Source organism: Dermacentor andersoni, chromosome 5 (genome assembly GCF_023375885.2).
Source record: "Dermacentor andersoni chromosome 5, qqDerAnde1_hic_scaffold, whole genome shotgun sequence".
NCBI lineage: Eukaryota > Metazoa > Arthropoda > Arachnida > Ixodida > Ixodidae > Dermacentor > Dermacentor andersoni.
This window is the reverse complement of record NC_092818.1, coordinates 160065668-160093184: the sequence shown is the minus strand read 5'-3', so window position 1 is coordinate 160093184 and position 27517 is coordinate 160065668. Positions and strand designations below refer to the sequence as shown.

Genomic DNA, 27517 nt, shown 5'->3' with positions numbered 1-27517 from the left:
TAACGTTTACAAAACAGCCACAACGTTACTTACAGATTGTTTGTACTGCTGCTCCTTGATGATGCTGAGGCATATCTCCTTGAAGTAGAGAAATATGTCCATATTAAATGGTCGCAGCCCAAGTAATCTTGAGATGGTTGGGAATACAACTGAAATGTAGAAATTATTTATTGCAGGCTTCGCCATTTCAGCGCCTCATTTATCTATCCAAGGAAGAAACTAAAGTCAATTTCGGCCTTTAACCCAAAGTGTCAGAGCTATCCGCAGCATGTGTATGAAAACAAGCACCACGTTTTTTCTTTCAATATATCTTAACTTGCCCAAGCCAATGGTAAATGCTACAACGTTTCGTACCTTGGGTACATCTTAACGTAACGTACTTAGTCTGTTCATTACTACTCGCCCCATGCACATGCATGCAAATAACTTTTATATGAGTATTCTTTGATAATGAGGAAGATGCACGGGCTAACAACCCCGGCATTAAGAGGAAGCTTTAGTTCGGGGGTTCCTATTAAAATACATAGGAAAGGAGAAATCGTTTTTCTCCGCAACCACTCCACCAAGTTTGAAAACGTTTGTTGCATTTGAAAGAAAAAGGGAAAGGCTAGTTACTATAGGCAGCATAGTTTTAATTTACGTCGCAAATTTTAATAGCAGTTCACAATAGCAATATCACAAATTCTCAGAAAAGGAAAGTATGAAGTTTGCAACTGTAACTCAGCAATGAAAAACAATTTCACAATTCTGTAAATTGTATCTAACAGTACATCTAATGCGGACAAAATTTATATATCTTATGTAGCTTTTAGATAGACCCCTATTGTGTGAGTATTACTTTTGGAATACACTTGCAAGCAGTGTAACAAATTCACGTAATATGGAAATTGATAAATCAAACTTATTCGCCTTGGATGATCTAACTGATGGAGTGGACAGAACCTCGATATTTGTTCTTAGTGTAGGGCTGCGTATTCGAAAAATTCGTGCTTCAATTTTTTTTTTCAATCTCACCAATTTTTTAAAGTTTCTTTTAAAAAATTCGGGACTTAAATGAATAATCCGCTTCAAACAGTCACTATAATTTAACATCATCTCCCAAATGCAACACATTTCATTAAAATGGGCCTGAAGGTTATCCCAGTAAAGCGTTTCTGCGTTTTGAATGTATTTAATCGGAGTTAATTGGGCCTGAGATAAAGCTTCCTCTTAAGAAAATTCGGCCGAGTACAAAACTATGTCAGAAAGCATGAGCATCGGTAAATTCAATCTGATAACGCGTTCATGCTCCAGGATGTTTCATGCACGCACTCCGATGATCTGCAGCTATGCTTGCAGTACAGCTATGCAGTCTTGGAGAGGTTCGTCGGCAATAAATTATTTTTGAAAATGCACATGACACTTGGAGGAGCCACTATAAGATAACGGAGACGCTCTCGAAATGTTTCCTCTCTGAATGTTAATGGGCTGTTCGAGAAAACAAGGCAATATTGGTGAAGTACAGGCGAAGCTCCGTTTTATTTTATTGATTGACATTCGATAGCACCAGTTTATGTGAGGCAAACTGGAACAATGCTTAAAGCAAGAAAGAACCAAGCAGTACACGCAAGAAATGGAATGAACGCATTAGATACGTTGGCTGAGCATTTCGAAGCTGTGTAGTGGTTTATTAGGGACACTGGACTGCGGGTTGATTTTGACCACCTATGGTTGTGTAACATGCACCCAAGCACTGTACGCGAAAGTTTATACACTCCATCCCCGTCAAAGCGGCGGCCGCAGAGGGACCTTAAACTCGCCTTTATGCAACAACCACTAAGTCGTAGTGGTGGAAAAAGGGAACGCGTAGCGATAACGCGCAGAGAAGCGTCGGGGTGGAGCGAAAATACTAGAAAGGCGTTCGTTGGTTGTGAGGTGGTCGATAGCACAGACAGGATGTAGGCCAGTGTTTTCAAGTTCCTGTCGAGCGATGGCTTGCATGACGGCAAGTGAAAAAGGGGTAGCATGAAGGCTGCGCGCACAGAAAGCTGCGGGCGCCATCGCGTCCAGTTCATGTCGAACGATTCGCACCACGTCCTCTGATGGTGACGCATGCAGCTGTGCGGGCTGATCTTCACACGTCGACGTTGCGGCAGTATTGGGAAGTCTGGCGAATGGTTGCAAGACGCGTCGGCTTTTGGCCTGCTCGAATTGTCGGCACTCTTTGATGATAGCATAAACTCTAGAGCAGCTTTCGCACATGAGCAGATTAAAGGCGTCGTCAGCAATGTCCTTGAGCGCATGCCCTACCTTCTCAACTTCTGTCATGTCGTGATCGGCTTCACGCCAAAGCGCCAGCACGTCCTGGATATACGAGACATAGGACTACGTGGGGGATTGGGCACGAGAGGCCAGTTCCTGCTTTGCGGCAATATTACGGCCCGCTGGTTTGCCAAAGAACTCTGTGAACTTCTATTTGCACAGGTCCCAGCTAGTCAGCTCCCCTTCATGGTTTGGAAACCACACCTTTGCCGTGCCTCTTAGGAACAACAACAGGCTAGCTAGCATAAGCGTAGGCTTCCATCTCTTGATTCCACTCACACGTTCGTACATAGCCACCCACTCTTCAACGTCGGCGTCATCAGTCAGAAGAAAGTTCCAGGACCCTTGGGTGGGACGAATACAACCGAAGAGGACAGCGGCGTAGTGGGCGATGGTGAAAAGGTGGCAGCGACGTTGATTTCAAGTTCTCACCGTCATTCATGGTGAGGACGGTGATGTGACGTCCACTGCAGAGCTCTGTTTTAAGCCGCGGTTCCCCGCACCTCCCACCAATATGCTAGGGGTATGTTGAGAGTATAAGACTGTATTCACAATGTATATACAAGCAGAGTCAATGGAGTTAAGATGGCTGACTACTAACACCACGCTGCAGCAAGCTTCTCGCGATCTTCTTCCTCCTCTCTCTTCTTTATGCTCCCGTAACAGTTTTATGAACAATGCTATTTCGTTGGCTTCCCTATTATTTGCTCCTGAAAGTAAAATCCTTGGCCGATATCCCGGATCTCCTTGAGAATACGAGCGTTGGAGCTACTTCTTTAATGATATTATTTATTTCGAAAATTAGGCGCGGGCACTCACTGTTTGATGTCGATGTCCTCCTCCTTTGCCGCCTCCTCTTTCAGGTGTTGTGCTGTCACCACTGCGCAGTCCTCAATCAAGAAATTCATCTGCGTTTATTTGTAGATGCCAATTATACATCATGTCTCTGACTATGGCAACTTAAACGGAATATTTGCTCAAGCAGTACTAGTCCTTGCGCTAGTTTGTGTTGCTTAACGGTGGAGGGATAATAGCCCTAGATAATTAAGCTGCATACTTGAGCCGCTGTTTGTAAGGCATGCTTCTGAATGTGAATGCTCAGCAGCCGTGTTTGATTTGCAAGCGTCATCGTGTGATATTGCTGCATCCTTTACTTGTGTTCGTACTATTTTTCTGTGCGTGCGTGTTCTTAGCGCTAATTATCTTTAGCAATATTTGCTTGCTACATGCCACTAAAGTAGCACACCTGGATGTTCCCACGAATAAACCCTTTTAACTATCATTGCGACTTCCGGACGATTTTCTGTGCCTTAAAACCTCTTACAAGCTACAAAAACAAATAAAACATAACTATGTTACTGAACAAAAGACAGTAATATGTGCAAACAATTTATGCAGCAATGTGAGTGCACTGGTACATTACCGCATGGCTTCATAATGGAATATTGCCGTTCCACGCAACGTCTTTCATAGTTGTGCACTTCTTGAGAATTCTTCTCGACTGCGCTGTGTTGCACCCTCTTCCAACTATTTTTTGCCTATTATGCCCGAACATTAAAACAAGTTTGTGTTCGAAATGATCCCTAAGAAACAGACATAGTCAGTAAAATCTGTACTGCGGTGTAAGACCGACACGTCCATCCCAAAGCCAGGGTTCTCACGGCTTAACATTCGTTATCATGCCGTTCACCAAGCTGTTTCCTACGCACCTGCCAATTCTTGTATTTATCATCATGGGTATTTCAAGGCAAGCTACTATCTTTCGATACCATTGTTACAGTAAAAGATGGTTTTTGTTTCAATGCCTCCTGTTTTTCTTCTTCCAGAAGCGCGAAAAAAGCGTTTTCCCACACTGTTATGGATCATTACTGTCTTCTTACAGAGGCCTTTTAATATCCCCCTTTTATAACTTTTTAACGCGCTAGATAGAAGTTATAGTACCCAAGTACTCGTAAACAATGTAGCCTCTCTTAAATAATAAAAAAATTTTTTTTCTACTGCTGAACATATACTTGACATCGAGCCTTCTGCAGAATGATCAGTACACTTCCATAATGTCGCAGTAAAAGGACTGCTTGCGACTTCTTTCTGATATGTTATTTGGCGTTCAATAATTACTTCCCCGCTGGGCTATGTTCACTCGTATTAACCTAAAGAAATGTGAGCATATTCCTTCAGGGAGCAATAAAACTCTATGCATTGAACATGAATAGGAAACAAGCAGCTACGCTCGTTTAAAGAACGTCTCAATCATTCCTTGTCTTTACAGATCACGTTTCCAATTTCTTATTTTGTTATTCACGTGATAACCAGCGACAGAACAAAGAAAAGTGTAAGCTTGAAGCTAATGTTTCGACAAAGAGACGTGTCTTTGAAACATTGACTCAGTCTGATATTTTCCTGGTCCGCCCGTTGGCTCAGCAGTTCGACTCCATCTTTTCGTGAACTCCTTGTTTCGTTTTTACTTTCCCACCGGCTATGCATCTTCAGCGTTCCCTTAAGCATGCATGTGCTTTAAAAAATATATTTCTTGTCCTCGACCGTCTCTGTTCTATAATATGGCGCTGTCGCTACGTACTGGCTATATACTGCTAAAAATAACGAAGGCAACAACTATCATCACCTTTCTTAGCCTTCCAGTGGAAAATGCAGGACTCGAGGCCGGTCGAATCTTACGCCATCTATCCACGGGAGTGATGTTCATCATGTTGTCCAATATGGGGTCGGAGAACTTGAACGTCTGTAACAGGAGAAATTGGGTGGCTAGGAAAGACTCATTGACCTGTTCACTGTCCCCTTTAGAAAAGGTCCGCATGTCACTTCCGGCAATTTCAGCAAAAATAAATAGACAAAGTAACCGTTGCATCCTAAAATGTCTGACATTTTAGGAGTCTAACATGTGCTCGAGTCAATGGGTCTCTCGAAACCCAATGGCGCAATGAAACGTGAAGGCCCCTTGTGGGCTGCGTTGCGATCCCGGACCGCACAGGGGTCCGAAAAAGGGAGCAGCAACGGCCCGTCCCAGGCGCTCACTCGTCGCCGGGGCGGAGCGAGAGCGCACACGTTGGCACCCGAAAGATGGTGAACTATGCCCGGGCAGGACGAGGCCAGAGGAAACTCTGGTGGAGGTCCGAAGCGATTCTGACGTGCAAATCGATCGTCCGACCTGGGTATAGGGGCGAAAGACCAATCGAACCATCTAGTAGCTGGTTCCCTCCGAAGTTTCCCTCAGGATAGCTGGCGCTCGATGGGAGAGCAGTCACACCTGGTAAAGCGAATGATTAGAGGCATTGGTGTCGAAACGTCCTCAATCTATTCTCAAACTATCAATGGGTGCACGGGAGGCCTTCTGGCTTGAGGCCTCCCACTGCGATGAGAGTACCAAGTGGGCCACTTTTGGTAAGCAGAACTGGCGCTGTGGGATGAACCAAACGCCGGGGTAAGGCGCCCGAGTCGGGACGCTCATGAGAACCCATCCTAAATGCCTGACATGTGTGACAACAAATGTCACACGGTTTATGCACACACACCGTGATGCCCCATCCATTTGGACGGGTGGAGATCCACCTGTGACTGGACCAACCACCCGAGCTCCGCTTGGATTACAGGACGACGCTGGACGTCCCGCTCGTAGCATGGAAGTACCAAGCCACAGCGCCTCAAAGAAGTATTGGCCCGCCAAACAGTATCCCCCCGACCTTACACGGTTCGGTCAGGGCCGGGCACCCTTCCCAGGACCTTTGCTCACGCAGAAATACTGCTTATACTGGTGCCGCTCGGCGTACCGAGCCACATTCCAGGGCCGGGTCGCTAGCCAGAGCTATACGTCCTGTGCCCATTAACGTTGGGTCATCGTCGGACCGAAGTCCTACCTTCGAGCGTGACGGCCCACCCTACTACTGTCACCTCGATGGTCGTGTTGTGGGCAACCCACGTACTCGAGTAGGCGGGGGCGATAACTCCCCGAATGCCCCGCGTGAAAGGCACCTCTGCCAGGCGCCGAAGCGAAGCCATCTCTCGCCACATTTTTATAGCGGATGGGTTGACCGCCGGCCCTTTCTCAAGAGGGCCTCCCATGTCAGTGACAGGAGGCCTGAGTCCTGACACCAGGAAACTCCCGATTGTCACCTTATGGTACTAATCCCACACCCGAAGGCCTCATCAAATGACCTCAGCAAATCAATTACTAATTCAATAATTAGCGTAATAATCTTTCATCAACTGTCAATTTATTTCACTGTTTTCTTATCGGGAATACCCTCCATAGCCAGAAATGAATGTGAACAAGTTTGAACTTTCTTTGATGTAAAATGGTTTGCGAATTTTCCACATGAAGGAAAAATAGGCGACTGGCTCACCTTTCTTTCCCAACAACGGAGAGCAGATTTGTATATATAAAAAAAGGCGGTGATATTTTGTTTCTTCTAGAACTTGATTAGTACAGTAAATAATTAATTAGCGACTGGCGTGCTAAACTGTCCACAACTGAAATCTCACTTCAGCTCATCGAAAGCGCTGCTTTTGAGTATGGTTTAAGCTTTCAGTGCTTAAAAAAGAATTTGCCGGTATCGAACTTCCAGGTATCGAGCGGCCAATAACATGTCTACCATACTAAGCTAAAAAAAACACTTGTTTTATCGTCTGCGTCATTATGAGATAACTACATTTAGATTTCTGTGGCGTCTAGTATTCAAGAGCCCTGGTTCGCGTTCGATGCAATGAACCAAATAAACCTCCTAAAATTTTGTGTGTCCTACATGTTTTTGCTTAGCCAGAGACAATTACTTAACTGTGACTAGTGCACTCACCCGAATAATTTTCCATACTTGTTGTACCGGTTGGTATCGAGGAAATGCATAGGATGTAAAGTAAGAGGGCATTGAAGCCAAATTCAACGAAACAGAACGCGTGCGTTCATGTAATGAATGAAAATACAGTGCAGCAAACTTAAGTGAAGAGTGGATCTCTGGCGCACAATATCGCCTGGATATTTGATTATTTTAAGCATGGTAATTACTGCCTTCAAAAGCGAACCTCACTCCTGCGCATAACTGTAGCATAGCTACTCATCACGCAGGTATATGACTCGGTAGTTTATTAGGAAAATGATTATGCAAAGCTTTATATCATTTTTGCGGCCTGAATTCGTACACCGCATTAAATATGAGTCCTTCAATCCTTATACTCTTTCGTTATGGATGATGTCATTACTTTCCAGACACCCTTTGTGTTAAGCGTATTTTTTCGTTCTCTTGCTGCTTTATTTTTTCCATCATGTCGTTTCCGTTTCCTCGTCTGACGACGAGTTATGGCTTGAAAGCCAGACGACAAATGGCGCTAACATTTCCTAGATCAGTTGAGTGAAATAATAAAACAACGATCACATCAATCACGACGACGCGAGGAAGGCAACCATGAAATCATTTTGTTATGTAAAACTACACAGCATAGTAGTGGCGACGTGTGAACGCGAAGCTATCTTCATAACTCGAATTCGCCTCAGTTGTCAAGCCCTAAGCTTTCGGTAAGAAGACAGCAATACTTGCATCGCCAATGTGCCTTACTACAATCTGCCAGAGGATAGGAACCAGCGTATTTCTACAGGCGCCATTGAATAATCGAATAGTCTGGGTTCCATGAGGTGCAACACTTTGTGAGGTTACGGGAAGTGGAGGCCACAAGCTATTCATTCCCGTGCGCAAACTCGTAGTAAGGCTATTACAGAAAAAAAGAACTAATTTTTGAGACACGTTTCAGGAACACGCCTCATGATGCTGCTTAAGCATATAAGTCATCATTCTGCTTGAATTTATGCACCTATTTATTTACAAACAAACTGCAAGCAGTTTAAATATCAAGCAGGCAGGTACATACTGGTCTTAACATTGTGAAGTGTTGGTATAAAGAACAAACACGTATTATACAAAACAAGAAAATGGCCAATAATGACAACATATTCTTGGAAGATCATTATAATTGATAGCCACTGAACTATTCTTTCTTCCTTTTCTTTTTTTTTTTTTTTCGTTTTCTCAATGAAGGGTCGCCCCAAAGTCATAATGCTTCGTGAGTTGTACTGTATGTGATCTGAATGGTTAGTGAGCTGCCCCGTATGCGACCTCTTGAAACGAAGAATGACCGGGCAGATGTAAGCATTTCGAATTTCAAACTCTGAAGTTTACTTATTTTACGGCGTCGGTACATGGCAGACTTGTAACAATAACTACTAATAATTGTAAATAATAGCTTACTTGGAACATGAGCTTCAACGTGGGGCCAAATATGAGGGCAAATGGCTCCGGCGTGACATTTTGGTTCTTCCAGTAGTTGCGATTCCGATACGCATACCTGCGAAGATTGCACAAATAACCGTTGCTCGTGCGTTTTGTTTTTGCGTGTTGTGCGCAACCTGAAAAACGACGTCTTTAGATTGACACGGTTTTCTTCTTTTTCATTATTCACGTGCCACAGAAATGTTGGCGAACCACTGAACTAATATAGGATGTCGCACTCCGGAGATATATGCAAGAAGTACTTACAACCCACTGGCATCGCATGCGTACTCATCCCACACATGCCCATGCAGTACACGCACAGCCTCACGCATACATCGCTAATTGCGACGTCATCGACAAACGCCATTTATTTTTTCTCTGGTCTCAGCCCTCATAAAAACTCCTGCTTCAGGGCTTCAGAAGCACAAAATCGAAATTGAAATTTCTAGCGAAAAGTACATTGCAAAACAGATTAATGTTTGTAGAACCAATTGTAGAACCGAGTTTATTAACTGTCATTAGGCGTTTTAATAACATGCTGTAAAGATATTGGTGACAGTTGGTAAACGATTTTTAAAATCAAAGAACCACATAGTCCATCCTTATGAGCTGCTCTTACCGACATGTTATGGTATCATCTTTGTAGAACCTATCGACTGTCAAGCAAATGTATATAACTAATATTTATAATACATCAGCTTGCTAATAACTTACTGCCGACTGTCAGCCACCATAATCGAAATAATTCGAAAATATTACTAGCGTCACCTTTAATTAAACCTTTTTCTACGACAGGTATATACTAAGTTGAAAGGTGTATCGCGACATCTTACTGCAGCTTGCACAGAAAGTGCATCAATGAACTGGGCAGTAACAAAAAGTGCAGAAAGCGCTCTCTTCATCAGGGCCGGTATTCGTATAAAGCTCTTAAACTAGAATTGTTCCTAAGAACCAATTCCAGCCCATCCTGGTGCAGGACATTTCATTAGCAAAGGCGACCTGCCAATGAGAGCACTTACGAACGATAAGCTTTGTGGACTCGGCCCCAGATGTTTGTTATACCAATTTTGAGGCTTAGGCAGGGGCCACATTGGCACATCAGTGAAACGCCACTGGGAGTTTGAAGCAGCGTGTTTATGAAACGAGCGACAAAATTGCTGATTCGTAGGAACCGCCTTATTGTTCATTCTTCACGTCACGTGACGGCAAAGCTGATGTTTGCGTGACGAAATAGGCACAGGTTAATGACGTCATCAAGCAGTTACGGTTTGGTAAGACACACAGCTGTGGCCGCCGCGCCAGTCACTCAAGACCGAGCGAAATTCCTATATTGTATTATTAAGGGAAAATGAGACATCCACCCAATCGTGACAATTGCTACAAAGGAAAACCATACGGGTTACTCGAAAGAAAAACCTCGCAGTTGAAGAAAAAGTGGTCCGGGGCTCGAACCTGGGACCACCGCCTTTCCGGGGCCGCCGCTCTGCCATATTAGTTATCCATGCCGCTGGCAGATGGCCGAGCTAAGACGAATTTGTCGACATCTCGAATAAAATATTGTGTGAAAGGACACCTTTCATTTTTTCTTTTGAAGACTCAGTATGGGGGGGGGGGGGGGGGGCGGTACGGGAGAGTAATAGAAGTAATAAAGTAGAAAGGTGAGCAAGTTGGTAAGCATTCGTAGTGGTAACAGCAGAAAAAGAATGGTCGACTGTGTGAAGGAAACACAGGACGAGCACAGCATAGCGATAGTGGCGCATGAGTTGGCTCTCAAGGCGTGCGTGTGGAAAGATTGTTGGGGTTGGCCTTACCAGAATTTAACAGCCGCAGCCGGCTTCCGAACCCGTTACCTCGTTTTCAGTAGCACGACAATGCAGCCCATGAGGAGCCGATGCGGTTTAGGTGTCGTGCATAGGACAGGTTTTGGAATAAATAGACTAAGGGGTGAGTCGTACCTTTCCGTCCATCTTCACAAGTAAACTGCGCATTTAGGCGAGTTGGTAAGGGGCGATATTTTAACTTGATAGCGTTAAAAGCCCCACGTCGCAGCAAATACGGTGTCGGCGGCGACAGAGTTGTCCGTGAGCGAAAAGTGCCATATATATTTAGGTATATGCACATGCGGTATATGCAGTCTATATTGCCACGCCATTCTGTCACTAAAGTTGCTCATACTATGTCTTGCATTCTTGAGAAAGTTATTCCTCCGAATTTGGAGAATGAGAGCCCGCAAACCACTGTCACGAAACGAAATACCGACAGCGCATGCCTTTCAGGTTAAATCTTCCCAGACTTAAGCATTAAAAGTGCGAAACAATAACAGAAACTTCGAAATGATGTAAATATTTTGGCGCTTCTGTGCACAACCTTCAGGATGGGCCTACACAAGAGGCCGCGTTTCTACAAGAAAGCTCGCCTGCGTACATACCGTTCGCCGTCAGCGTTTCCCGGTACACGTTAAGGTTGCATAAGCTGCACTTGCTGGGAAACGTGAGAAGCAGTCAGGGATCTTTAAATCATACCGCATTCCACTCTTAAAAGTGAAGCTTAAGCGTCCTCCAATCTTTTTTCTTCCTAGTTTTGAATTTGGTCGGCTTCAATAGCAATGTCTTGCGTTGGGTCATGTTATGCTTGCGATATCTCTAGCCTTCTTTGCTTTTTTTTGTTTCACTTGTTCTTTCTGTTCTCATTGCTTGCACTACATATACATGCCGTGGTTGCTCAGTGGCTATGGTGTTGAGCTGCTGAGCACGAGGTCGCGGGATCGAATCCCGGCCACGGCGGCCGCATTTCGATGGGGGCGAAAACACCCGTGTGCTTAGGTTTAGGTGCTCGTTCAAGAACCTCAGGTGGTCGAAATTTCCGGAGTCCTGCACTACAGCGTGCCTCATAATCAGAAAGTGGTTTTGGCACGTAAAACCCCATAAATTACAGGGTGTTCAGGTTTAATTTTCACACTATTCTTTGTATTCTGCTTAACTGCATCATTAGTCAAGGCTAACTAAACATTGCGACTTCGGAAGCAACGAAGTTAGGCAAAAAAAAAAAAAACGGGTTAGGAAGTTGTAGAACGCTTTGCGAAACGTCTGGTTAAACAGTTCCCAACGTTCTATCTATTACGCATTAGTGATTTTTTTCCTCTTACTACAGATACCCACAAAATAGATAAAAAATGTACCAGGTGAAATGCCCGCTTGCGCGCCGTGATTTCCGCGTTGCCAAACGCTCCGCGTACAAACGAACAATGGATTTAACCTTGAGTGCTGCCGCGTCGCCGGCTTCTCGCTATCATGAACCGCCGTGGGGGAATCACATCGGGGGCGTAAATCGCACCGCCGACGCTTACGCCACTGCCCTGTCGCCTTTTAAGCGGTAGCACGCCCTGCTAGATGCTATGTTCGTTGCGCTGCAATCGCGACGCGTGAGTGGGCTTGTCACGTGGTATTTCTCCTTTTTTTGTATTTCGCAGGCATCTGCAATAAGCGGAAAAGCACTAATGCCTGATAGATAAGAAGTTAGAAACTGTTTAATCGGACATGTTGCAAAGCGCTCCACAACTTGATAATTGGAATTTTTTGCCTAACTTCGTTGCTTCAGAAGTTGGTTAATGAAGTTAACCTTGTCCACTTTTGTAATTAGGCAGAATATAAAAAAATAGATTGGCTTACTACATACAATATTCAGTGACAGGCGTTTCGTCGCGTCGTGTTAAGATTGCATCGGCATATTTTTAACTCTGGGACACCCTGCCATAGCGACCTTATATTCTTCTGCTTTTCCATTGTCTTACTTTTTGTGAATATTGCTTCGCAAGACTCTCCAGAATGTACAACCTATCGGCAGAGAAGTAAGGCGCAACATTATATGGCACGATCCCGCCTCGGCGGCCCGAACCGATGGATCACTCTGCTTCCTCCGCTGCTGCTTAGGTGCCCGGGAGATACAACGCCGCCCGCTTTATTGTAACCTCAGGTTACCTCTTGATGCCTCTGCTTGCCACTTACACAGGAGGAGTTGTGGAAAAAAAAGATTTTTGGCTTTCGTTTTCCAGCGAATAAATAGCAGAGCAACTACAACGAAACAAACAAAATTCGGCAGCATGCTAAACTCCTGTAACACGTGAAGGCGAAATCTTGCCGCCCACTTGGCAATGCGCAAGACTCGCATCGTCGCGTTGCTGATTTCGCCGTTCACCTTCTTCGGCTCGCTTTCGACGCTTAGCTGCGGCTTTGCGTGTGCGTACAGCGGAGTCAGACTCTGGCCAACGACGTTTCTCTTCGACTTTACGTTGCATCCTCTCAGTAGGGGATTGAAACGTATGCTGTTCCCTATGTTGTAGGTGTGATTTCAATGAATGTACGTCCTGTTCAGTTATTATTTGTTTATATTATTTACAATTACTGCCATCTTCCTTAAGCAAGAACTCGCAGGAGTGAATACATATCTTGAAAACAAAGAAAGATTAGCAAACATAATTGGGCAATTGAACAACAAATTGACCATGAGACAATTCCCTTAAGGACACTTGAAGGTTATTCAAAAGTTCAATGGTGTGGCTTCACATTGCTGAGCTCTAGGAGCCTCAGCCTTACGGGGGTATGAGTCATTGCATGTTTTGCTTGCTTCCGGGGCATGAGCCATTGCTTACAGGTGTGTGAGCCATTAGGAAAGTCAGGCGGTTTTTCGTACCACTCAACAAGACGCCGCGTTTCTCTACGTTTTATGCGGGATTCAATGAATGTATTCACTGTTCACTTCGCTTTGATGCGTACTTGTAGCCTCAGCATTACGAAAGGGATGAGCCAGTGCATTCTTTGCTTGCTTAGGCGATACGAGTCATTGCTGATGATGATACTTTTTGTAACATTGGACAAGACGACGGGCTTTCTTCAAACCCATCGGGGATATGAGTAACTTAAGGCTTTCGCCTTAAAAATCCAATTTCTCGTCACGACGAAAAAAGCGCCCGGCGAGTTCTGGAACAGCACTGGGAACCTTGCCATTTAAAGACGCCTTCTGTCAGCGACGCAAGGGAGAGAGAGTTATGTTTAACTGAGAGGACCATTTCCAATTTTTTTAGCATGCGTTCCTACAGGGATATACATGTACGCATGCACCTGGAACACACAACCATTGAATGCGCTGCGTACGTTTGCACTCTTTCTTGTGCCTTCCTTTTATCTATCCTTAATTTATTTAGCTACCCGCCACTTGGCACGCAGCTTCCTCTGGCTGCCAAGAGGATGCGTAGCACGTCAGGGTTCTCAAAGTGAAATAATATTCTCACAGATATAAGAGGACACAGACCGTCGCCGCGAAGATAATCCAATCCGGTAATCCCAGGAAGGTCGCCATGGCCAATCCGCAATTCGTGATGTCTTACTGAGCGCACGATCATACACAGGGGTGTTCCCAGCGCCCCCTGCACGCCGAACGATCCGCTCGCTGTCCGGTGAAGGCGCGTCGTTGCCGCTCGTCGACGGCCAAGCTCCGCATTCGCGAGGCGTTGGTTCAGCAGCGCTCGCGGCTACGTAGATTTGCAGTGAAGGCAACGCCGGCCGGAGAATGCGTGTGGGTTGTCTTGGGTACGAAACTATCTCTGTCTCTCTCTCTCTCTCTGGCAAGAGGAACCAGAAGGGACGGGGATTCCCGGGTGAACGAGTGGAACCCGTATAATGCGGAAGTCGAGTTGTCAAGGTCACCTCCTGACTACAGTCTAATCGGCACTTGCTTAACGTGCCGCTGGATGAAACGCGCGCTGCATGGAAATATCGAAATATCGATATTTGCATGTCGAAATGTCCTTCAACCATACCTTCTTCTTTCCATATTATCTCATTCCCTTTTTCAATCACATGAAAGCCTTTAATCACATGACGGCCCCATGTTGGGCGCCAAATACAGTGGTATTACTCAAGTTCCCGCGTGCGCACCTGATCTTTCTCTGGATCGCACAGCACCGGCGGAGCGGCAGTCGCTCGCTAGCACTTTCGCAGCAGCCCTAAGAGTCAGAGCTGTGACTACTAACCCGCGGTTCGCAGTGAGTTGCGACCACGGCTGGTCCAGGCCAGGGGGACATTGTGAGATTTGGACTTAAGGTGTTTATTCACCTTATAATACAATACCAACAAGCAGCAACAGCAACCGCAAACACAAATACAAAACGACAGCGGCGGAGCTTTCCGCACGCTTGAGGCGATAGAAACCGCACAATGTTGGAACCACAAAAGAGGCTGAGAGCGACTCTCCTCGGTTTTGCTGTCCAGACAAAATGGCGACTGAGCAGATCGCTTCGAAACTCGCCGAGAAGGTCGTCTGCGCCCAAAAGACGTAGCCACGCTATCTTATGCGCTGCATGTAACATATTGTTACGCACCTCCACCACTCTGTTACGCCCACAAAAGGCGTTACTTTGAAGCCGGGTAGAGTTAGAAGCGATGGCCTTGGTCAACTGAGCGCATGTCGAGCTTGTCTTGTCTTGTGTCCCAGACAATGGCGCATACCCACTATGGGGGATTGGCCAAGAAGCAGGCGGTTTTTCGTATGCTTAGTAGTAAAGCCAAACTAGATTTAAATTGTGGAGCATGAGACTAGAACAGTAATTTAGACGTATGATGAAAATATTGTGAATTTTGATAAAGTAAGTTAACGTAAATAAATGAAATAATAGAAAATATTGATAATTTTAGAAAGTCAGCAAGGTACTCTTTTTGTATCTCTAATAAAATTGTAAATTGCAAGAAAAGCATCCCTGTGGCTTGATCCCAGTGAGGTCGCACCAAAAGAAAGAATGGTTGGTGAGGTTAGCGATAGCCCAAGTTTGGTGAATGAGTGTACTAATAATTTTCTTTGTCTTATAAAGCGGTGGCAGGAGAGAAAATAATGTTCGATCGTTTCAGGTGCACTGCAAAAAGAACATGTCGAGCTTCAGCCAGCCAGCCACACGTTGTCGTCCTCGTTCACTACCCTTCGGTGCCCCCCGCATACTGTTTGTTGAGGCGTGAACCCACTATGCACCTAAGCGCGTCACATTCGTGAACCCACTATGCACCTAAGAGCGTCACATTATGTTGTGTTTTTCATAGGTTCGAGCTCGCAAAGCGTACACATAGGGATAACATAAACTTTTTTTTTTGCCCACGCAAGAGAGCTTCAACTCGCAGAGACGTCTTTCAAGTGCGTTCCTTTACTTTCTATAGAAACTGTCATCTTATATAGCATTCAATGGAAGTTGTCTTCAATGCCGGCCAGTATTCGAGTACACGCATGCAGAATCAATTCCGACGTCGTCGACATAAAACCTCGGCATGCGCAATGTCACGACACGAGAGGGACAACACCAATCACCTTTCAGCTCTTTCCAGTGGAGAATGCTGGACTCGCAACAGGTCGAATCTTCCTCCACTGTTCAACAGGAGTGACTCCCATCATGTTTTCCAGCAAAGGGTCGTAAAACTTGATAGCCTGGAATAGAAAAGCTGACCTTCTTGCCGTCTACACTTAAAATCGGTCTCGCGACACCGTCTCTACAAAACTGAGTACACACAAAAGTGAATTCGATGCATTTTGATAAATGCCTACATTCCCGCATAATTTTACCTTATGAAAATGGAAATGTATACAGAGCGCAGTTCTTCCCAATTTGCCGTTCTTCTTCAACCCAACGTTTCCCTTAGCTCGGGCACCAACAATAGCAATGTCCTGCCTATTTCGTCATTCTTATGTTGTCTTCTTTACGCCTTGCACCCATGGTGAGCCTTCAATCTTGGCATCTGACAAAAGTGCCGCAGTGCTACACAGGAGCGGCGACGGGGCGGATGGGACGTGACAACGACGCCACTTTCCTGTTTGCTAGATAGAGGGTTGAAGGATTTCGGAATAACTGGTGACCATGAACAATTGATCAATGGCTGGCGTCTATGGGCTGTTGCGCTCTAGTATGTGGCGTCTGAGGCAAGGCATATTAGGGGGCCTTGAAAACTTCAGGTGAGATTGAGCGATTGATTATCCGAGGTTGCGGGCTCCCCGCTGCATGCCCCCGAATAGTACTTGTCTCGCATGCTCATAGCAGCATTGTACACAGATCGCTAACGTTTTCTTACCCCGTTCGAAAAGTGTTGTATTGCACAAAGGCTAAACTCATAATGATAAAGCTTAACATCGCATCAGGAGGGCGTGTAAGCGCTACTGCGTTTCTTGAGATTGACCGACCTGTGTGAGCGCCTGTAATTGGAACGCCTTTTCTGTTACCGTTTTTTTTTCTGTCTTTGCTTTATCTTTTTGCTTTTCTTTTTGCTTGTTCCTTTTTTTTCTCCTCTGACTTTTTGTGGCCTTTACAACCTCTATATCACCCGCCACAGTGCAGGGTAGCAAACCGCATACTCGCCTTTGGTTAACCTCCCTGCCTTTCTCTCTCTGTCTCTCTCTCTTAGCTTGTGTCCTTCTTACGATGGCGTAGTGACAGCTTCTTACCTATCTTTATAATATTTAAGTTTGCCTCGGTTATACGTTAATTTTCTTGTCAGTTGTTTCTTTTACCTGTAACGGCACCTTTATGCTTCTTTTCTCGTCGTTTTCTGTCGCTGCTCGAGAAGAATGAACTTAAGAGGAAGCTCTAGCTCCATGCCTCCTATCTAAATACATGGAAAGGAGAAATCGTTCTTGTCGGCCGCCACTGCAATGAATTAGATGAGGCTTGTTGCACTTAAAAGAGAAAGTGAAACTCTTGTGGTCCCTGGAAGTGGAATTTTGCTTTATGCAATCAGTCTTCTTATGGAAATTGATAAATATAATATTTAGGAAAACGAAACTATCTAATTTACAACTCTACAGCTGAATAATTAAGAAGGGTATCACAATTCTGAAGCCTGCATTAATTAATAAATCAAACGTGGACAAAATCGAAATATTATACCGCCCCGGCAATATATATTTATTGTTTGTGAATACTGCTTTTGCAAAGCTCTTGCAAGCATGGCGAAAACTCTGCGTAAGCTGTACATTATTAAAGCTAGTTTGTCCATTTTAGAACTGCGATATCTGCTTTTGTCGCAGAGCGATGGATTTGTAAACTTCGTATCTCTGTTTTCTTTTTTTCCAGAGTTATCAATTTTCGGAAATTATTGTAAAGAATTCAGGCCCTAAATCAATGTTTCACATTCTTCAGTCACTATATTGTAACCAACAGTTACAACAGCCGTTTCTCCGAAAACTGATTTATGCTGGGCGAACCTGTGCCCGTCAACAAAAATCGACTGAGCACTCAACAACAACAAAAGCGTCCCTCGAGCTTCGCTCCTTCGAACGTCGTCCTCCTCTTTGTCGCCTCCTGTCGCGTGCCAATCGTCCGATTCTCGTGCACGAGCCACCGGCCTGTCAGCACCGGCCGAGCGTTGCCTTGCGGTGCTTTGCTTGACGCTCGCGGTGTGGCGGCTACGCAGTTGGGGTATGTCGGTCCTCTTTTTTCTTCTTGCAATGCTGGCGGCATTAGCCCCCTCCCAAGAAGCATCGTCCCGATGCGAAGGAAAGGCCTAGAGAGGCCAACTGCTTTAGAAGGACAGTGGTCAGAGGATGGCCGGTGCTAGGCTTGATCGTATGTGCAACTTCTGTTCATCAATGTCTTTCATAGTATGGCTTCGTTCGTACTACGTGTACGACCTCTGGGCGAGTCCTGCGTCGTGTGGAGCAGACTTGGCCTTCAGGAGTTACCTCGTAGTTTAAGGGACTTAACCGGCAGAGTACTTTGTAGGGGCCAAAGCAACGGCGCAGTAACTTCTCCGAAAGACCGGGCGTACGTATAGGCGTCCATACCCACACTTTGTCTCCGGGGTTGTACTGTACCTCTCTTCGCCCTATAGGTTGTACCGGTTTGCGTCCACGTATTGCTGTTGTATGTTCAGGTGCCTTGCCAACTTCTTCTGCCCTTTCTATGTACTCGCTAACGTCAGGGTCGTCTTCGGTGCTGTTGTCTACAGGTAACATCGCGTCTAGTGTCGTTGTTACTGTCCGACCGTAAACAAGTTCAAATGGCGTGAAATGTGTCGTTTCTTGTACTGCAGTATTATACGCAAAGGTGGCATATGGTAGAATACTGTCCCATGTCCGATGCTCGACGTCCACGTACATTGAGATCATGTCAGCGAGCGTTCTATTGAGCCGTTCAGTCAGGCCGTTTGTTTGTGGATGGTACGCTGTGGTTTTTCTATGAGCAGTATGTGTTAGTTTCATAACAGACTGCATCAAACGGGCCACAAAAGCTGTTCCTTTGTCAGTTATGAGTACCTTAGGTGCGCCATGTCGTAATACTATGTGTGTGACAAAAAACTGAGCCACTTCAATGGCGGTTCCTTTTGTAAGAGAAGAGGTCTCAGCATACCGGGTTAGATAATCGGTTGCTACCACAATCCACCGCTTTCCTGAGGTTGAAACGGGAAGTGGTCCAAGTAAATCCACTCCTATTTGTTCAAATGGCGCTGTTGGTGGCTGTATCGGTTGCAGAAAACCTGCTGGTTTGAGTGGCGGTGTTTTGCGTCTTTGACAATCTCGGCACGATTTGACATAGTGCTGCACTGAATTCATTAACTTCGGCCAGTAATATTTCTGGCGGATTCTCGCCAGAGTCCTACTAACGCCTAAGTGGCCAGCTGCAGGGTCATCATGGCAAGCTTCTAAGATTTCAGCTCGCAGAGATGATGGTACGAGAAGTAGAAACGTCTCACCACTGTGCTCGAAGTTTCGTTTGTAGAGGACGTTGTTCCGGAGGACATACGAACACAATCCGCGAACGAAAACTCGAGGCACTTTCACTTGTCGACCCTCCAGGTACTCGATGAGCAGGAGTAATTCCGGATCAGTACGCTGATGATGAGCCATTTCCGTCGTGTTCACAGCCCCAAGAAATGGGAAATCTTGCTCGTATTCAGGTGACGTAGCTTCGATTGGTGCGCGTGATAAGAAGTCAGCATCATTGTGCTTGAGACCGGTCTTGTAAACGATCGTGATGTCATACTCCTGTAGACGCAAACTCCATATAGCGAGTCTTCCAGAAGGGTCCTTGAGGTTCGCCAGCCAGCACAATGAGTGATGGTCGCTTATGGCTCGAAACGGTCTGCCATATAAGTAAGGCCGGAACTTACTGATGGCGCATATAACCGCCAGGCATTCCTTTTCTGTAGCTGAGTAATTTGTCTCGGCTTTCGATAAGGTACGGCTTGCGTATGCAATGACTTTTTCTTCTCCATTCTGCCACTGAATAAGTATGGCACCGAGACCGACGTTACTCGCGTCGGTGTGGATGTCCGTTTCGGCATTTTCATCAAAATGGGCGAGTATAGGAGGACTCTGCAAACGCCGTCGTAGTTCAGAGAAGGCGTCTTCTTGTTCTTTCTCCCACACAAAAGGGACATCTTCTTTTGTCAGTCGCGTGAGTGGTTCGGCAATCTTAGAAAAATTTTCTACGAAACGCCTGTAGTAGGCACACAGTCCCAGGAAACGTCTAATAGCTTTTTTGTCTCTTGGCTTCGGAAACATTTTTACTGCAGTGATCTTCTCAGGATCGGGGCGGACGCCTTCAGCACTGACAATGTGTCCGAGAAAGCGGAGCTCGCGAAAGCCGAAGTGGCATTTTTCGAGTTTTATGGTCAATCCCGCCGTGCGAATAGCATCCAGAACTGCTCTCAGTCGCTGCACGTGCTGCTCGAATGTAGTGGAGAAGACCACCACATCATCAAGGTAGATGAGGCACGACTGCCATTTCAGTCTGGAGAGAACAGTGTCCATCATCCGCTGGAATGTAGCTGGCGCAGAACACAGACCAAATGGAAGCACCTTAAACTCGTATAAACCATCCGGTGTCACAAATGCCGTTTTTTCGCGATCTCGCTCGTCCACTTCTATCTGTCAGTATCCGCTTTTGAGATCCAGAGAAGAGAAGAAGTAAGCATTGCGTAGTTTGTCCAAGGTGTCGTCGATGCGGGGGAGTGGATAAACATCCCGCTTCGTGACGAGGTTGAGTTTCCTGTAGTCAACACAAAATCGTAGGGTGTTATCCTTCTTTTTGACTAGGACTACCGGAGATGCCCACGGACTATTGGATGGTTGTATTACATCGTCCTTGAGCATTTCCTGTACTTGACTTGTTATCGCTTCTCTTTCCTTTGGAGCTACTCAGTACGGGTGTAGGCGAACTGGTCTTGCAGGTTCTTCGACCACAATGCGGTGTTTTGCGACCGGAGTACGACGGACTTTCGATGAAGTCGAAAAGCATTCTGCAAACTCTGTGACCAAGTTCACAATCTCATCTCTTTGTAGTGATGACAGCTCTCGGTCAATGTCGATAGAGGTAAGGACACTGTCTAAGGTGGCAGAAGCTGGTGATGCTGCATCGAGGGTTGACACATCCGCAAATTGTGTATAGTCATGAAGAGACGCTATGGCTGTTCCCTTCGCCACTTGTTGTGCCTCATTGCCAAAGTTAGTCAAAAGGACGTCCGCATACCCGTTACGCAGGTGAACTAGGCCTCTTGCCACGCATATTTGCTTTTCTAGTAGCAGCCCGATATTTCCGCCTGCAAGTCCCTCATAGTCACGAAACATGTCGCTCCTTACAACGACAGTCATACTGCACCGTGCCGGCACCGTCACGTCTTCATCCACAATACGGAGAGAGGAGATATGTGGCTGTTCTGTATCAGAAATGGTAACAGCATTTTCTGTGGAAAACAACACGCGTGATTCTTGCAAGTCGATAATTGCGCCATTCGTTCGCAAAAAGTCCATGCCCAGTATCAGATCACGGGAACACTCAGGGATAACAATAAAGGTGCAGACGTATGTAAAGCCTCTAATTCCGATTCTTGCTGTGCACATTCCTACGGGGTCGACTAAGTGTCCCCCCGCTGTACGTATTGGAGATCCGGTCCAATGGGTCAATACCTTTTTCAATTTTCTGGCGAGTACACTGCTAATAACTGAATAGTCCGCACCAGTGTCTACCTACGCAGTCACTTCGAAGTCGTCGATGATGACGCGCAACTCGGAAGTAACGGTGTCATCACTGCACTTGTCCGTCGTTTCGTCACTGCCGTCGTCTTGTCGGATTGCGATGGAGGGCCTTCGGTGTTCCTGGCGTCAGCGGCCTTGCCTCCACAGGTCGCTGGCTCTAGTTTTCCCGTCGCGGACTTTGGGAGCGACGCCTCGGTGAAATGGAAGCGGGACGCGGACTGGGCGACCTATAACGCATAGGCGCTGCTGATCGAGGTTCATGTTGCTGGGGGTTCCGAACAGTTTGGCGTGTAGATAAATATGCCTCAATCTCATAAGGACGCTCACCGTTTCGAGGGCAAGGCGCATTCACAGAGAAGCCACGCAGTCCTACTCGGCGATACTGGCATTCCCGGTATAGGTGACCAGCCTCTCCACAGTGGTAGCAGAGGGGACGCCGGTCTGCAGTGCGCCATACATCGCTTTTACGTGGGCTTCCTTCTGGCATGGGCTGCACATTGCGAGGAAGTACCTGGGGTATATATTGTGGCCGTTCGTCCAAAGTCGGCGCGTCCTAGGTCCTGACGTAAAGCTTGGGCGTACGATATCCGCGGCTGACGCTCTGGCTGTGCGTGGGGCCGTACCTGAGGCTCTGGCTCAGAAATTACTTGCCGGACTTCTTCGCGTATGACATCAGCAAGTGAGGACACCGTAGGAGGGCTGTGGGCCAGCTGCAGTTCCTGCAGCTCTTCCCTTACGACGGACCTCACCATTTCGCGTAGGATATCCATGTTGTTGGGGAGGGCTCCTGACCCAACTTCAAATGATGCGACGCATACATCTCTGTTGTACTGCCGCGCACGCTGCTGCAGCGTCTTCTCCATCGTCGTCGCCTCTGATCGAAATTCGGCTACAGAGCGGGGCGGATTACGAACCAGGCCGGCAAAGAGTTCCTGTTTCACACCGCGCATTAGGTGCCGCAATTTCTTGTCCTCAGCCATGTTTGGGTCGGCTTGGCGGAAGAGGTGGGTCATGTCTTCAATGTACATGGTCACACTTTCATTATTCCGCTGGTTCCTCGCCTGAAGACCGGCTTCTGCCCTCTCTCTGCGGTCCGTGCTCGGGTACGTAGCTAGCAGCTCTCGTCGGAAGTCGTTCCACGATGATAACGACGCTTCGTGGTTTTGAAACCACGTGCGTGCAGATTCCTCCAGCGCGAAGTACACATACCGGAGTTTCTTTGTCTCGTCCAAACCGTTACACCTGGCGACACGCTCGAAGTTTTCGAGCCAGTCCTCGGCATCCTCTAATGTGTCTCCGTGGAAGGATTCTGGCGTCCGGGGTGAGTCAACGACGACGTGAGAAGGGGTTACTTGAGTAGCCATCGCACTGGTACCTCGGCTGGCTGCCGCCACTGCCCTTGGTGAATCGGCGAGAGGACCAAACTCGGGGGCCTCACCTCGTAAGCGGCGAATCGTGCGTTGGTGGACAGGCGTTAATTCTGTTGGCTCCAAACTTCGGGGATCCGGGCTACCTTCGCTGGCATGTGTGGGGCTTGGAATCATACCCAGCACCTCCACCAGATATGTAACCAACAGTTCCAACAGCCGTTTCACCGAAAACTGATTTATGCTGGGCGAACCTGTGCCTGTCAACAAAAATCGACTGAGCACTCAACAACAACAAAAGCGTCCCTCGAGCTTCCCTCCTTCGAACGTCATCCTCCTCTTTGTCGCCTCCTGTCGCGTGCAAATCGTCCGATTCTCGCGCACGAGCCACCGGCCTGTCAGCACCGGCCGAGCGTTGCCTTGCGGTGCTTTGCTTGACGCTCGCGGTGTGGCGGCTACGCAGTTGGGATATGTCGGTCGTCTTTTTTCTTCTTGCAATGCTGGCGGCAATATGTTGTCTTTCCCTCTCAAGTACACCAAATATTATTAACATAACCCTAGGGGTTGTCTCAGAAAATCATTTCTGCGTTTTACATGTATTTGAATAGACGGCATTCGAGGTGGGGCGGAGCTAAAGCTGCCTCGTAATTTTTTTTTCTCAGGCGGTGTTATTCAGAAAGCTCAGCGAGAAACTTGCTTACCATCTTTCCGAAGAAATACTTACCCTTCTCTTTGGGAGTGATGGGAAATCCTTTACTAAAACCTGCTTGACCAATTCGGCCTCGGCGACAAACAGAATGAACTTGTTCAACTCGAAGGTCCTGCACGTAAAGTTGTTAATCAAAAATAAACAACGCGACGAATATTCGTGAGTGCCACGAAATTCTTTTCGAAGCGCTCACTTTTTTACCACCGACGGGACGTGTACTGTACGAATTGAAATCTCAGCCCGTTTCCATCGGAAACTGTGTGCCTCCGTTACAAACCAATTTTATAGGGCATTTTAATCCTTGAAGTGCACCGTGCTCCCGCAAAAAAAAAAAAAAAGAACTTACATCTTTTAAATCTTGCTGCCATTTTCATCAGATTATATTCTTGAAGGAGCTTCCATCAAAACATAGAAGAAGATGCTCTGGCAGTACGATCTATAGGAGCTGCAGCCATGGCACTTGAGTCAGCATGCGACTGATGGTTGAAGTGTCGCGTTATAAATGAAATCATTCGGAATCATTACGCACGTGCATGCATACATAATTACCTGCAGTGTTTAAAAAACTATAATTGATTGATTGATTGATTGATTGATTGATTGATTGATTGATTGATTGATTGATTGATTGATTGATTGATTGATTGATTGATTGATTGATTGATTGATTGATCGAAAAATAACAACGTAAAAATAACACCCCGCGACCGTCTGAAACCAGAAGCACGAAGCTTAGGCGAATATATGTATTTGCTACCCATCGAACGATTGCAGCGCTAAAGTTCCCTCTAGTAATGTTTGCAGGAAACTCTACGATGCCTGAAAATTTTCAATTGTACACACCGATTTCTCACGGCCGCTTAGGCTGGCACAAGTTCGTGTGGTTTCGTGTGACGGGATCGCAACATTATAGACTGTTTGAACATAGCACAAAATTCGTGCGTTGGCGGGTGACGTAACGCTATCGTATGCTGCAGAGCACGGTGAGAATAAGCTTTTTTTTTTTTTTTAGTGCAGTGGCACCGAGTGGAAGGCTAATGCGACTGCAAACAGCTGCCACGCCACATAGATTTAATGGTTCGCTACGAGCACGCAAATCAAATACGCACCAAATATCAACTTCATCACACGCTGTATCCGTATTACCTGCACAGTACCGACGTCAGTAGCGTGGAGCAGCTCACATAAATTTAGGTTATGACAGCATATATGCAAGAAACTGGTAATGCGTTGCCTCTGAGATTTTGCAGTGCGCGTGCCTAGTGCCCCTTGACCGACGTGGTTGCGGGTTGGCGGTAAACGTCGTGGAGGGAGCCTTACGCGTGGTTTATGACGTGTGGCGCAAAATCTGGGATGCCACACGCAGCTCCTGTTAAGCTTAAATCACCTAAAAATCAAAAACTAATCTTCGAAATATCGCCCAATTGTCCCTAATATTTTGCTCGAAGCATCATGACGCAAATCTAAAGCAAATCCATGCATCATTTCAGATAGAATGTGCTAAAGAGTGCAGGACGGCGACAGATCCGAAGCGCATTTTAGTCAATTTTATGCTAGCCCCCCATGTTTCTCCCTACCGGACCCCCGTCCGTAAACACTGTATGCTGTGAAAAGCCCCAGCGTCCCAGTGTATTCTGGGCATGCGCAGTTGTGTGTCGAGCAACGCTGACGCTAAGTCGCTACGTTGGCTGCAATACGCTATACTAAATCTTACTGGTGATGTCGCCTCTGCTGTCACATGCGTACTTTCCCGAACGCCAACCAAAGCGCTACCGCGGATCCACCGGCATCAGCGGAGCATGTGATTCTCCCTCAGAGAAGCGGTTTCCGGGGTCACCGACCATGAAAGCGCGCATTCTTGCAAATCACGCTCCGAGATTAACGTTTTCCAACCCTAAAAGAAACCAACGTTTAACGCATGCAGCAGTGCGTATATATGACCTGAACTACAACTGTAAAAATTTCCGCTGAATATATCTCAATATGGTATCAGAGCGACAATTTTAAAATTATCTTACTACTCACGCGCGTTCTTCTGGCTCTCTCTGAGCTTTAATAAACACTTTGTTGTGACACCCTTCATTGCCTGACCAATCTCTAAGGCCAAGAATGACCCCCTGTATCGCCTTGGCACATCCATTCTCGAGGATTGTCAAATAATAGGTACACACCAATATCGCATACGCATTGCCGACGTTGCTACGAAGTTGTATGTGCCGACACGCCCACTGGCACATAGACAGTGGCACATGCTGTCTTCTCGACAAAACAGGAGCCAGTACAAACTTTGTGACGCGAATTAGTATATACACAATTAGGGTCGCTGCATATGTTACGCTCTTTATTTTTCGGAATCGTGTAAACATTCAAAGTGGGCGAAGTAACTAATGAAATCGAGCACTTCAAAAGCCTGCGTGATACATTGCGGGACACATTTTGTCATAACATTTTGACTTTGCCAATCGACGAGACATAGCTGGTGCCATCTAAAGAACCTGTTCTATTACACTATTTCAATATAAATAGAGGCAAGAAACCATTCAGTTTCAGATAGCAACTTAAACTAGCTCTGAAAATCTTCTTGACTGACAGTGTCTTGTTCGGAAGGTGCGTCATGCGAAAGAGCGTGTTCGTAATTATTAAGTAACAAATGATCGTATTCATGTATTGCATGTTAAAGGTTAGTATTTTCATCTTTGACAGACACCTTCTACAGTGCGACAGCATCTTATACTTGACAACGATTCTTAGCCGGAAGGTGCCCAATCTGTAAGGTGTCAATATAAGTTCAGGTCATAGCCACGAACTCTTTGCTACGCTTTAGCAATTTGACTGGGTTTCCAAGCTGATCTTCCAAGTGTGATGTCTTCGACATAAATATCACACACTTTGTTACTGCCTGATCGACGCTCCAGTTATAGGCTATGCATTCCTTTAGAGCGATTTCTATGCAACTGCCGTCTGGTGCGCAGTATTTTTGCGAATCCTTCTACTGCAGCGCTGATCTGGTGAGGGCGACCAAGAAGGCAATATTTACCCATTCATAACGCATTCTGCGTTGCACCATACCTTACGGCTACGCAGCCAAATGACCCTAACCGCTCAACCCACTTTCTCTCACCTGTATTCAACAGCATTAGGTGGCGTGAGAACACGCACGCACGTACACACACAGCCACGCACACAAAAATAGTATACTTAAAATAAAACACGGGTGGAGAACATCTCTGCAGCACAGCCTTGAAACAATGATATAATGTTGTTCTTTGTATCATTTCAGCATCTTTATTAAATCTGAGAGTGATGTATAAGAGGCCCACTTATCCAGTATTACACATTTGCTCTCTTAGGAGGTTTGATTGTTGCGTTCATATAGGAGCTTGTGGCCAAGTACTGCACCAGGGTGGCCAATCCTGCTCTGGTGAGGGAGTGTGTTACCGGTTCTGGTCACCGGGATCAGGCCACACTCCAGGCCTGTTAGAAATAATCAGAAGAATAAGAATGGGTTGGGGTGCGTTTGGCAAGCATTCTCAGATCATGAACAGCAGGTTGCCATTATCCCTCAAGAGAAAAGTTTATAACTGCTGTGTCTTACCAGTACTCACGTACGGGGCAGAAACCTGGAGGCTTACGAAAAGAGTTCTACTTAAAGTGAGGACGGCGCAACGAGCTATGGAAAGAAGAATGATAGCTGTAACGTTAAGGGATAAGAAAAGAGCAGATTGGGTGAGGGAACAAACGCGAGTTAATGATATCTTAGTTGAAATCAAGAAAAAGAAATGGGCATGGGCAGGACACGTAATGAGGAGGGAAGATAAGCGATGGTCATTAAGAGTTACGGAATGGATTCCAAGGGAAGGAAA

General features: G+C 46.1%; 1 protein-coding gene across 2 annotated transcripts; it reads right to left on the bottom strand.

The window, feature by feature from the left end:
* Positions 1–37: 37 nt before the first annotated feature.
* LOC129385121 (putative cytochrome P450 CYP13A10) lies at positions 38–14108 on the bottom strand. 2 transcript variants are annotated; one of them, XR_008612700.1, is made up of 5 exons: positions 13884–14108; positions 8553–8649; positions 4925–5041; positions 3121–3209; positions 38–149 (listed from the first exon to the last, which is right to left on the bottom strand). XR_008612700.1 is itself a non-coding variant. In XM_055071198.2 (4 exons), the coding sequence occupies exons 1-4, from the start codon at positions 8559–8561 to the stop codon at positions 104–106; spliced, it is 261 nt and encodes an 86-aa protein (XP_054927173.1). In that variant the 5' UTR covers positions 8562–8882; the 3' UTR covers positions 38–103. The 2 variants fall into 2 exon arrangements, 1 of the variants encoding a protein (XP_054927173.1); XM_055071198.2 differs by lacking the exon at positions 13884–14108 and having other exon boundaries at positions 8553–8882.
* Positions 14109–27517: the final 13409 nt, after the last annotated feature.